Consider the following 12,949-nt stretch of genomic DNA (forward strand, 5'->3'; position numbering starts at 1 on the left):
ACAGAGTTAATTCCAGGTTAGCCTGGACCAGAGTGAGACCCTACCTCGAAAAACCAAAAAAAAAAAAAGAAAAAGCAAAGCAAGTGCTGAAAATCATTGCTTCCTACAAGCACACAACCTCCATCTTTGATGATTTTTCTCACTATGAGAAGCACCAGGAGGAGGAGGAGGTGGTACGCAAGGAGCGGCAGAAACAAACAATAAGGGCAAGCCGGTTTCTTGTGGTGAACAGTTGACTTTTGAAAACAGTCTGAAGCTGTTGCTTGGTGCTGTCTCGGCGTCAGCTTGTGTCGTCCTCGCGGGTGGATGTGTTGCATCTTTACTTTCTTTGTAGTTCATTTTGCCAGATGGCTCTGCATTCATTTGTATTTTTCTATGTATTATACTGTAGAACTCACTAATAAAGGCGTATTTTGTTTGTCAAAAAAACGAATGCGTACCGGACCGGCTCTGGCCCGGCCCGCAACACTCCATAGGCTCTGCAGTAGCGCCAGCTTCTCCAAGGCACCCAACTCCATCTGCCCTTAACGGGCCACACCACGATGCCAGCAATACTCATTACCAACACATTCAAACAGCTCCAGAGATGGTCATCTAGATTTCCCCACGGAACCCGTACAACACGCGGGTGTGCTACCGTCACACAGGGCGAAAGACCTGCCACTCTCCCCAGCCCTGCCACAGGTCACAGGTGGATTCCTCAGCTCTTCCCCACACCTGTTTTCTTTTCTCCGAGGAACCTTTCTCCACGCCTACTGCTTTTGATGCAAAACAACATGACAATTCTGTGCTAAGATCATAAAACCACAAGGAGTCAGGGAAAAGTAGCATTGCATAGGCTGTAACAAAATTAGATATAAAAGGCCTCACCCACAACACAATACAAGCTATTGCAACCCCCTTCACACAGCAATTCTGTGTGGCACTTCTGATTTCCCATCAAACACACACAGCAGCTAAAACATAGAAGTTAGTTTGTGCCTAGGGCACTAACAATTCTTGGGGACCAGCGAAATGACTCAAGATTCAACTTACTTACTTCTTTTTTTTGAGGTAGTCTCACCCTAGCTCAGGCTGACACCCAGCTTCTCCAGCTTTTTTTTTTTTTTTTTTCAAGGTAGGGCCTCACTCTATCCCAGGCTGACCTGGAATTCACTATGGAGTCTCTGGGTGGCCTCAAGCTCACGGTGATCCTCCTACCTCTGCATCCTGAGTGCTGGGATTAAAGGCGTGCGCCACCACGCCTGGCTCTCAAGACTCAACTTTCATAAAACATAATGCCCGGGATAGTGATGAATGTCTCTAGAGATTCCGCTGACAGGGGAGCCTGCTTCTGTGGAGACCAGGGTTAGATTTCAACTACGAGTAAGGAAAAAATGAAACTAGAAACATGATTTATTTATTTGCGATTAGAGAGGAGAGAATGAACATACCAGGGCCTCTTGCAGCTATAAACAAACTCCAGACATAGGCACCATGCTGTACATTTGGCTTTATGTGAGTACTGGGGAACAGAACTTGGACCAACAGACGGTATTAAGTGCCTTTCATTGCGGAGCTATCTCCCCAACCTGAGAAATAATTAAGTATTTTTTTAAGTTTTATTTTTGAGGTGGGGGGGTCTCACGCTAGCCTAGGCTGACCTGGAACTCACTCTATAGTCCAGGCTGGCCTCGAACTCACAGCAATCCTCCTACCTCTGTCTCCCAAGGGCTGGGATCAAAGGCATGTGCCACCATGCCCAGCAATTATTTTAAAAGAAACACGAACAAGCTTGTGACCCTTACTGAGGTTTAGCTTCAGTCAGCACACAATGAAAACAAGCAATCTGTTGGGATAAGATGGCAGCATAGTAGCCATGCCATCTTAACCCAACAGGCATTTAACAAAATCCAACATCCCTTCATGGTAAAAATCCTACAGAAACTGGGGATAGAAGGAATATATCTCAACGTAATAAAGGCTGTTTATGGCAAACCTACATCCAACATGTACTCAATGGGGAAAAACGTGAAGGTTTTCCTCTAACGTCAGGAATAAGACAAGGGTGTCCACTGTCCCCACTTTTATTTAATATAGTACTGGAGGTCTTAGCTATAACAATAAGGCAAGAGACACAGATAATAGGGATACAAATTGGAAAGAAAGAGATCAAGTTATCATCATTTGCAGATGATATGATTCTATACATAAAGGACCCTAAAGACTCTACCAGCAAACTATTAGAGCTGATAAACACCTATAGCAACATTGCAGGATACAAAATACAGAGTAACATTCCTATATACTAACAATAAACATGCTGAGAATGAAATCAGGGAATCACTCCCATTCACAACTGCCTCAAAAATAAGTAAATAAATAAAGTACCTTGGAATAAACCTAACCAAGGAAGTGAAGGATCTCTACAGTGAAACCTTTAAAAAAATTCAAGAAAGAAATTGCAGAAAACACTAGGAAATGAAAAGACATCCCATGTTCTTGGATTGGTAGAATCAATATTGTGAAAATGTCCATCTTATCAAAAGCAATCTACACATTTAATGCAATCCTCATTAAAATTCCAATGGTATTCTTCACAGAAATAGAAAAAAAACAATTCTAAAATTCATTTGGAAGCACAAAAAACCTCGATATCCAAAACAATTTTGAGCAACAAAAATAAGGCTGGTGGTATCACCATATCTGATTTTTAACCTATATTACAGAGCCATAGTAACAAAAACATCATGGTACTGGCACAAAAATAGACACATAGATCAATGGAACAGAGTAGAGGACCCAGACATCAGTCCAGGCAGCTAGAGCCACCTGATCTTCAACAAAAAATGCCAAAAATCCTCATTTGAGAAAAGATGGCCTCTTCAACAAATGATGCTGGGAAAACTATATCTATATGTAGAAGGATCAAAATAGATCCTTATCTCTCTCCATGCACAAGAATTAAGTCCAAATGGATCAAAGACCTTTATATCAGAACCGAAACTATGAAACTACTAGAGGAAGAAGTAGGGGAAACCCTTCAACATACTGGCATAGGCAACGACTTTTTTTTTAAATTTCAAGATACTTTATTTTCAAAATGGGTCACAACACTAAGCTTTGGGCCCATTCTGCCATCGTACAAGCTACAAATGCTTGCTCAGCAGCTGAGGGGCGCACTTTAGTATGTTTGAAAAGTGAGTAAAAATCCATATAAAACAAATATTCAAATAGTTTCCATAGGAACACAGATAAGTGTGACCCCATTGCCCAGCCTTCCACAGTGCTGCATCTGCGCCAGCCCTACTAGTACAAAGACATTTCGAGACTAGCAGTCATTAAGGTAAGTGGACCCCCAAATCCCTTAATTCAAGCTACCCTCGCAGTGAAGAGCTGCAAGAATGGTGTCCACACATTGACACTAGTGGAGGCACAGGCTGCCGAGTGACGGTCCATCCCACTCTCCCGAGCACAAGGCATGGGCAGAGAGCCGACGCCCTGCTCCTCCACTTCAGGTGGGAAGCCCTGCTTCTGAGCTTGCTTCATGAGTTGCCACATTGGTCGTGACATCACATAATAAATAGTAGGCCTCTGGAATATATTGAGAGTAGAAGCAGCAGCAACAGTGTATGCACCCATGTTTTCAAAGAGCATCCAATCTCCCACATGCACTTCAGGCAGGTTATAGCGCTCAACGACCTGATCAAGGCCATCACATGTCGGTCCCCAATGCTGGAGGAGTAACACTGGTCATCTGGTTTGGGTCTCATCTATAGCAGGGCCTTCACATGTTCATGATCATAAAGGATGCAATTAAACGATCCATATACTCCACCATTCACGTAATACATATACACTTGCTCATTCAATTCATCTTCATCATCGGAGCCAGTCTGCTCCTTCAGCACAATTTTTTTGGCAATGATATTGACTGCAAGCGTGAAAGCTGATGCGACGTAATATCTGCCCGGCTTTGCTATGATTCTCACTCCACAGTCTGACATAAAGTACTTGTCCAGCGCTGGGTTGATCATACCGGTGATCTCTTCAAATTTAAGCTTCACATCCTCAGATCCAAGAAAACCACCACCAATATCAAGCAGATATATGCTGAAACCAATCTCAGCTCCCATGTCAAGACACAGCAGGATTCAGACACTGCTTGCACAAATATCTCAGGATCTGTACAGCCACTCCCTACATGGAAGCTTAGATGTTTCTTTAGAATGTCTCCAAGGTCCACAACATAAAAAGCATCTTTATCATCAGAAGAAACTTCGTTAACTTTTGGTCCAGCTTGTCCTTGGCAGTAAAACCTTCATCAAAGATGTGGCAGTCAATCTCTTCCTTATTAACTAAGAGATGGAGTTAAGGAAATTATTTCCACCTCCTCAAAGGCAATTATCCAGGAATTTCAAAGTTTGTGTCCTTGGAACAGCAGTGGAAATGTTCTCACCAGGCCCAGGCACCATGGGCATGCCGTGCCTGTCAGCCGTCTCACTCCTACCTGCCAGAGACGGCAGCTGGCCCGAGGTGGCACCGAGCTGCTGGCTGAGGGTGACCCGCGGCAGTGGTGGTGGGGACGGTGGCAGTGCAAGCAACTGACCAGCAACAACTTTTTGAATATAACCGCAGTTGATCAGGAAATAAAGCCACTCATCAGCAGAGCATGGTGGTGCATGCCTTTAATCCCAGTATTTGGGAGGCAGAGATAGGTGGATTGCCTTGAGTTCTAGGCCACCCTGAGACTACATAGTGAATTCCAGGTCAATCTGGACTAGCGTGAGACCCTACCTCAAAAAAGCAAGCAAACAAACACACATACACACACACACACACACACACACACACACACACACACACAAACCCACTCATCAACCACCATACCTCATGAGATTACAAGTTTTTGTATAGCAAAGGACACTCAATAGAGCAAAGAGACAACCTACAGAATGAGAGAATCTTTGCCAGCTATACATCTGATAGAGGATTAATATCCAGGATATACAAAGAACTCAAAAAATGAAGTAAGAAATCAACTGACCCAATTAAAAATGGGCTATGGAACTAAATAAAGAGTTCTCAAAAGAAGAAATAGAAATGTCATATAAACATCTAAAAAATTTTTTTTCTACACCTTTAGCCATCAGGGAAATGGAAATTAAAACTACATTGAGATTCCATCCCACTCCTGTGTGAATGGCTATCATCAAGCAATCAAATGAGGGACTGGAGAGATGGCTTAGCGGTTATGGCATTTACCTGCAAAGCCAAAGGACCCAGGTTCAACTCCCCAGGACCCACGTAAGTCAAATAAACAATGTGGCGCATGCATCTGGGGTTTGCAGCAGTTGTAGGCCCTGATGTGCTCATTCTTTCTCTACCTGGGTCTTTCTCTCTCCCTCTCAAATAAATAAATAAAAATAAAATATTTTTAGAAATCAAATGATAATAAATGCTGGTGAGGATGCAGAAAAAGAAGAACCCTTCTACACTGTTGGTGGGAATGTAATCTGGTACAGCCATTGTGGAACTCAGTGTGGAGGTTCTTGAGACAGCTAAAAATAGATTTACCGTATGACCCAACTATGCCATTCCTAGGTATATATCCTAAGGACTGGTCACACTACCTTAGAGAACCAGCTTAAATGTTCCATGAATGATGAGTGGATAATGAAGATGTGATACATTTAGATACGGAGCTCTACTCAGCAGTAAAGTGAAGTTATGGAATTTGCAGGGAGATGGATGGACCTGGAAAGAATTCTACTTAGTGAGGTAACCCAGGCCCAGAAAGGCAAACGTCACATGTTCTCTCTCATATGTTTAGACTTGTATGTAAGTTGGAATAAAGAAAACGAGCTTCAAACCGGGGTCCTTAACTGCTAAGCCATCTCTCCAGCCTGGTATTGTATATATGTAAGCAGAACAGATTACTGGGGGTGGAAAGGCCTAAGTGAGATCAGGGGAAGAGACTGAGTCAATGAAGGGTAGAGGGAGAGCTAATCAAACTCCAAGAGTTTATGAATAAGTCATAGGGAAACCTAGTTTTTTTGGACAATGGTGCACCCAGAAGCCACAGATTGTTATTAAAAGATTTTTAGTGCCAGAAATGGGATACCTTCCAGTGAGTTGTTGGCCAGGGAGGTCTCTGATACCTCCAAAACATTACAGGGCATGGCCAAGGCCCTTAGTTTCCCAACAGGAATAGATGGTAAGATCCTACTGCTGAAGACTCCACATACTTGGGCTGCAAGGCCACTGAGAAATCCTGCTGGAACTGAGCTGATAACCTCCTCCATGTAGACCAGCTGACAGAAAGCTGGAAGAAGCCATCCTGCATGCAGTTCAATGGGAGAGAGAGGAGTCATCCGTGGAGATAAACAGGACATTGCAAGCTTTAAGTTTGGCCAGCCAGACCAAATGAGCCAATGGGTGCAATAGTGGTATTTGTTACTGGGGAAACCAACTGCTCTCTAACAGGACTGGAAGTCTGCTCCATGGGAGGGAATACATGCCTGATACTGAAAACATATGAAGGGGGAAGTCATGAGTCCTAGGGGAGTAATGCCTGTTGGTGTCTGACTAAATGCATATATTATGCTCACCAAACTGCCCGGTAAGCACTTTCCTTAATGTCCATACCCATATATTCATAATGCTTTTTTGGTTAGAGAACCTACTCTTTTCAAATGGAGATCACCTCTGGAATGACTCAAAAGACACCATGGTACTGAGAAGTGACAGGAGTGCTCAGCACTGAAACATCTCTATCACACCTTCCAAAGCCCAGGGTCTATTGTGTAAGAGGTGGGGGAAAGAATGTAAGAGGCAAAGGAAGGGTAGGACTCCTTACAACGGGCTCCCCCCAGACACAAAATGGCCTGGATATCCATGACCTCACAGCACCTGACACTACCTACACAAAACCATCATAATAGGAGGAAAAGATCATGACATCAACATAAAAGAGAGACTGATGGGGAGGGGGAGAGGATATGATGGAGAGTGGAGTTGTGAAGGGAAAGTGGGGGAAGGGGATTATCATGGTTTATTGTCTACAATTATGGAAGTTGTCAATAATAAGTTTTTTTAAGAGAGAGTTGTTCATGTGACAAGCCATGCTGATGTTTCTGGAGTTGACTGACACGTGTGAGGGACTGAGACGATGAATGTCTACTTCCCTTCACACAGAGTAAGTGCTTTTCTTCTATTGCTCTTTGCTAGGAAGAACAGGCAAACCATCACCAGCTTTCCCCCCTGAATTTTGTCGTATTCACCTTCTCATTGCTGGGATAACAAAACCAAAAGCAGCTGATGGGAAGCAAATTGCTTATTCTTGCTTACAGACTTGAGGGGAAACTTCTGTGACGGCAGAGGAAAGGATGGCACAACCACAGGCTGGGCACCACCTCTGCCACAGCAGGTGAGAACAGGAGCAAGAGAGTGAGCCCAGGCTGACCTGGAATTCACTCCGTAGTCCCAGGCTGGCCTCAAACTCACAGAGATCTCCCTACCTCAGCCTCCCAAGAGCACCACACCTGGCTTTAAAAATTCTTTAGACAAGGAAACCATTTGATTTACTAAAATGTTCTACATCTTGTCTTTTTGTCAGTATTTTCTTAATTTTAAATATTGTATTTATAAGAGAGAGAGAGAAAGAGGCAGACAGAAATAGAGAGAATGGGTGCACCAGGGCCTCTAGCCACTGCAAACCAACTCGAAACGCATGTGCCACCTTATAATCTGGCATTAAGTGGGTACTGGGGAATTGAACTTGGGTCATTAGGCTTTGTAGGCAAGTACATTAACCACTGAGCCATCTCTCCAGCCCTGTCAATCAATATTTAATACTACCCTTTGTTGCTAAAACAGGCACACAGCTGCCTACTTCACTAAGTAGAGTGCACACAATGCTTTTCAAAAAGTATGGTCACGTAGCTTGAGGCACGATGAAGGTGTCTGGTATGTAACTGGAGTGCTACACCCTAGTGCACGGTGCTGATACCCTCCCTCTACCACCTTGCAGAACTGCTGAGTGCAGCAAAGCACCAACCCCCTGCCGTGCCAGAGCATGCCCATCCCTGCGAAGGACTGTCTGGGCACTGGACTTCACCACACCCTGTACCTCTGGCAAGATGAACTGCTCCACAGGCTTATACCACAGCTTGTTCACTTGTACACCACAGCTTGGAGGACTAAAGCGAGCAATGAAAAGGGCCTCCTACGAGGTGGGAAGGGACAAACAGAAAGAGAAAACAAGACTTCGTGTCATATAGTGTATGTGAAACAAGTCTTTACACATCTTGACTCTCTGTCACCAAAATCCCCAATAGCTCCAGCCGGACTTAATGTGGTTTCAGCAACTTCTGGGCTTTGTAGTATTGTCATGACTATTAAATTATGAAAGTACTTTTTAAAAAGTACATTTTTAGCCGGGCGTGGTGGTGCACACCTTTAATCCCAGCACTCGGGAGGCAGAGGTAGGAGGATCGCCGAGAGTTCGAGGCCACCCTGAGACTACATAGTGAATTCCAGGTCAGCCTGAGCCAGAGTGAGACCCTACCTTGAAAAACAAACAACAACAACACTTGCCTGTGAAGCCTAAGGACCCTGGTTGAGGCTCCATTCCCCAGGACCCACATTATCCAGATGCACAAGGGGCGCACACATCTGGAGTTCATTTGCAGTGGCTAGAGGCCCAGGTGCACCCATTCTCTCTCTATCTGCCTCTTTCTCTCTGTCACTCTCAAATAAATAAAATAAACCAAAAAAATTTTTAAAAAAATATTAAGCCGAGTGTGGTGGCGCATGCCTTTAATCCCAGCAGTCAGGAAGCAGAGGTAGGAGGATCAAGGTCACCCTGAGACTACATAGTGAATTCCAGGTCAGCCTGGGCTACAGCGAGACCCTACCTCAAAATGAAGGAAGGACGGACGGACGGACAGACAGACAGATTAGAGGGCAGAGGTGAGGCAAATACGTCAGCTACAAGGAAAGGAAAACTCCCAAGCAGGAGAACGTCAGAGGGACACTGTACACTCTTCACAGGGACTGGGTCTTGCTGGGGCGATCTCCCTCATGAGCACACACAGAAGCTGACTTTAGCGCCCGACACAACAAAACAAGCAGAGGGCTGGGGAGGTGGCTCAGAACAGAGTACGAGACACACAAGAATGAAGACATGAGAGCGCCTGAGCTGTCAGCCCTGAGTTCAATTCCTCAGCTTCCATGTAAAAAGCCGGGCATGGGGCTGGAGAGATGGCTTAGCGGTTAAGGCACTTGCCTGCAAAGCCTAAGAACTCATGTTCAAATCTCCAGGTCCCATGCAGCCAGACACACAGCAAAGCAAGCATGCATGTCGCACATGCGCCACAAGGGGGTGCACGTGTCTGGAGTGTGTACATGGCAGCTGAAGGCCCTGATGTGCCCATCTTCTTCCTCTCTCAAAAAAAAAAAAAAAAAAAAAAAAAAAAAAAAAAAGGCTGGCATGGCCACACACATCTGTACCCCTAGTGCTGTGGAGCTGTGGAGAGCAGAAACTGGAGAAATGGTGGGGCTGGCTGAGTGGCCAGTCTGACTAAAACTAGTAGCTCCAGGTTCCAAAAGACTCTGCATAAAGAAAACAAGTGGATGAGCAATAAAGGAGAACACCAATGTTCTCTACCTCTGCATACACCACACACCAGCGGAGGAAAATACCCGCATTATCATCTGTCCTCTGTGCATCTGCGCACTCCGCAAACCCTATGCCCTATGTGCTACACACTCCACAATGGGCAAAATCAGTATTCTCTGGGCAATATAATGGGAGTTCCTACAGTGAGTCAATCACAATGTTTAGAGTTACCAGATACAAAACAGGAAGCCCATGTTCAAGAGAGACTCTGGCCCACAAAGACTTAGAAACAAAAAGATAAGGGCTTAGCCAGGCATGGAGGCCTATGCCTTTAATCCCAGTATTTAGAGGTAGGAGAATTGCTGTGAGTTCAAGGCCTGTCTTGGATTATAGGTTCGATTCCCCAGGACTCACATAAGCCAGATGCACAATGTGGTGCATGTGTCTGAAGTTCATTTGCAGTAAGTAGCTAGAGGCCCTGGCATGCCCATTCTCTCTTACTCTCTCATCTCTAATAAATAAATAAAAATAAAAAATTTAAACTTGTAAGTTGGCTTTCTAGCCACCTGACTGGAGGAAGTGCCACTGGGTGTGGATCCAAATTCTAGCCCATAGGTGTGGAGAGAACAGGTTTGAGACCTGGTGGGGCCCCTGTTTGCTGCTGTGATTTATGAATGGCAACCAGCTTCTGCCATTGATGGAACTTCCCCTGGATCCGTAAGCTTGAAATAAACTCCTTCCTCCCATAAACTGTGGCTGGTTGGATGTTCATCTCAGCAACATGAAACTGTCTACATTATCAGCCCTTTCTTTTCTAGATAGAACATATTTTTTAAAAAAAATTATTTACTTACTTGCATGCAGAAAAACAGAGAAAAGAGAGGGAGAGAGAAAACAAGTGTGCCAGGGCCTCCAATCACTGCAGACTACAGACGCATGCACACTGCATCTGGCTTACATACATCCTGGGGACTCAAACCCAAATCATGAGGCTTTGCAGGCAAACACCTTAACTATTAAGCCATCTCTCCAGCCCCACATATTTTTAAAAACAACTTTATTTATTTATTTGCAAGGAAGGAGAGATAGAGAAGACAGATAGAGTGAGATAGAGAAAGGGAGGGAGGGAGAATGGGCATGCCAGGGCCTTCAGCCACTGCAAACAAACTCCAGATGCATGAGCCACTGTGCATCTGGCGTTATGTAGGCATTGGGGAATTGAACTTAGATCGTTAGGTTTTGTGGGCAAGTGCCTTAACCACTGAGCAATCTCTCCAGCCCACAGAACATATTTATTCATAGTACTCTCCCCAAACCAACACTGCAATGTACTACACAGCAATGGGTTCAATCAACACGGGAAGAAAGCAGAAGCCAGCCAACAAGATTACGCTGCCTTCTAGTCTACTACATGCCATTGGGTACAACCATTTCTAAAGAAGAGAAATGAGGAAAATCTTGTTGTGGGTAGCACATACCTCCTGTTCTGCCTGATACAACTTGACAGTGATGTTCCTCTGGAAGCCCCCGTCACTGGCATCATAGAACACCCCGAGACTAGTGATCACGACTGGGTAGAGGACTTGGAAGCTTACACTGACGACTCGGTCCTCAGACGGCCCCGCTGATGAAGCTTCTCCAGAAAGGCTAAAGGCTTCAATTTCCTGATTCAATACTAGTGTGTGATGAGAACAGGGCTTGCGTCACTGAATGAACACAATCTCTTACCTCACCAATGTAAGGCAGCACAGTGTGAAATCTAAACAATCACTCTGTATCTGACTCTTACAAATAGCAGAATTTTTAAAAATATCTGAGAATCAGGGCTGCTTCGAGTAAATCAAACCTCTTTTGGGTATTAAAATGAGGTCCTAATCCAAATCTAAGCTAGTCAATTGCCAGTGCTACTTTCGCAAATTTCTGCATTCGCACGACTATGTGCAACCCCATTCAGGTTACCATGACAGGACCAGGTAAACAAAACAGTATTGAACCACTCACAGACAATCAGGAAATTTGATCTAACTCTCCAAATTACAAAAATGGAATTCATGTTAAGCAATTTAAAATATGTGTGATATGTCAGGAAATTATTATAGTATAAAAGTGACTGAAATCACTTCAAATAATACTGAAAAGGTCGTGCTATAAAATGCCAAGAAATGATCAGCAAACCACATACAGTAGGTGTACACTTTCTGATTGCTTGCTGACATTCCCATCAGATCCACACCTTACAGCTTCTGTGTGCGGCTCGGCCATTAAACTCTGAGGATGCTGAGTGATTAGCTTCAAGTCACAAAAGTGACCGATTCAGAAATCAAATCCACATGGAATGAGTCCAAAGCTAGGGCTCTTTCACTATCTAATCAGCTCCCCAATCTTTTTCTTTCTCTACTTGACTTTATCTCCTTTCCCAGTTCTTGGGACTGAACCCAGGGCTGCGCTCATGCCAGGTAAATACTCTACTACTGAGCTACACCCTCAGCCAGCAATCCCTTTACCACAAACAAATCTAAGAGATTATAAGATACAGTATGGCAGAGAATTATCAGCACTACTTTGAGAAACATAAAAACCTAATATTAAAATACAGGTGATTTGAGCCAGGCATGATGATGCATGCTGTTAACCCCAGTACTTGGGAAGGAGAGGCAGGGGGATCACAGTGAGTTTGAGGCCACCCTGAGGCTACATGGTAAATTCCAGGTTAACCTGGGCTACAGGGAGACATTATATTGGAAAAAAAAAATTACCTCGAAAATATGTGATTTGAATGTAAAATATCCCCAAAAGGTCATGTGTTGAGCACTTGGTCCCCAGCTCATGGAGCTGTTTGGGAAGGTTGTGGAACTTTTAGGAGGTAAGAAAAGCCTTGCTGGACAAAGTTGGTAACAGGTCAGGCCTTGAGGTTTTCGAGCCTGGCCCCACGTGCTGCTTGTCCAGCTCTGCTCCCTGCCCCGGCGCCCTTGCCTTCCCTGCCATGCGCCTCCTCCACAGGCCAGACCAGAAGTCACAGTGACCCTTTTCCTTCCTTCAGTGCTTCTGCTCAGGTGTTTGTCCACAGAAATGAGGAAGTAACTTATACATATCTCAAAGTTCTTTGTATCGTTCAGAGCTATGGTTTTCAGGCCTTGCTAATTACTAAGTTAGACAAATATACATTCATACCTATGTATTTACAAAATAAGCAAGCAGTTGATGGTCAGTCTGTATGGTCAGCATTAACCTACTGTATTAAGAGTGAAGGGAGCAATTCGGTGGTATGGTATGTGCCTAGCATGCACTAGGACCCTCACTTTGATGCTTAATACTTCAAGGTTTCCATTAAAAGCTAAAGGGCCCTGA

The 12,949-nt window shown here is 44.3% G+C and overlaps 1 protein-coding gene and 1 pseudogene across 3 annotated transcripts in view; both read right to left on the minus strand.

The window, feature by feature from the left end:
* B3galnt2 (beta-1,3-N-acetylgalactosaminyltransferase 2) overlaps window positions 1-12,949 on the minus strand; it is a 53,097-nt gene that overhangs the window by 17,270 nt on the left and 22,878 nt on the right. For 2 of the 3 annotated variants that reach the window (XM_004659707.2, XM_045148726.1), the window contains exons 4-5: window positions 11,080-11,276; window positions 8,111-8,206 (exon numbers count right to left, since the gene is read on the minus strand). In XM_004659707.2, coding sequence (XP_004659764.2) covers window positions 8,111-8,206; window positions 11,080-11,276 — 293 coding nt within the window. The remainder of the gene's footprint in view (window positions 1-8,110; window positions 8,207-11,079; window positions 11,277-12,949) is intronic. The other variant, XM_045148725.1, reaches the window with a different exon arrangement.
* LOC105944087 lies at window positions 3,352-4,460 on the minus strand (annotated as a pseudogene).

This window comes from Jaculus jaculus, chromosome 5 (genome assembly GCF_020740685.1).
Source record: "Jaculus jaculus isolate mJacJac1 chromosome 5, mJacJac1.mat.Y.cur, whole genome shotgun sequence".
NCBI lineage: Eukaryota > Metazoa > Chordata > Mammalia > Rodentia > Dipodidae > Jaculus > Jaculus jaculus.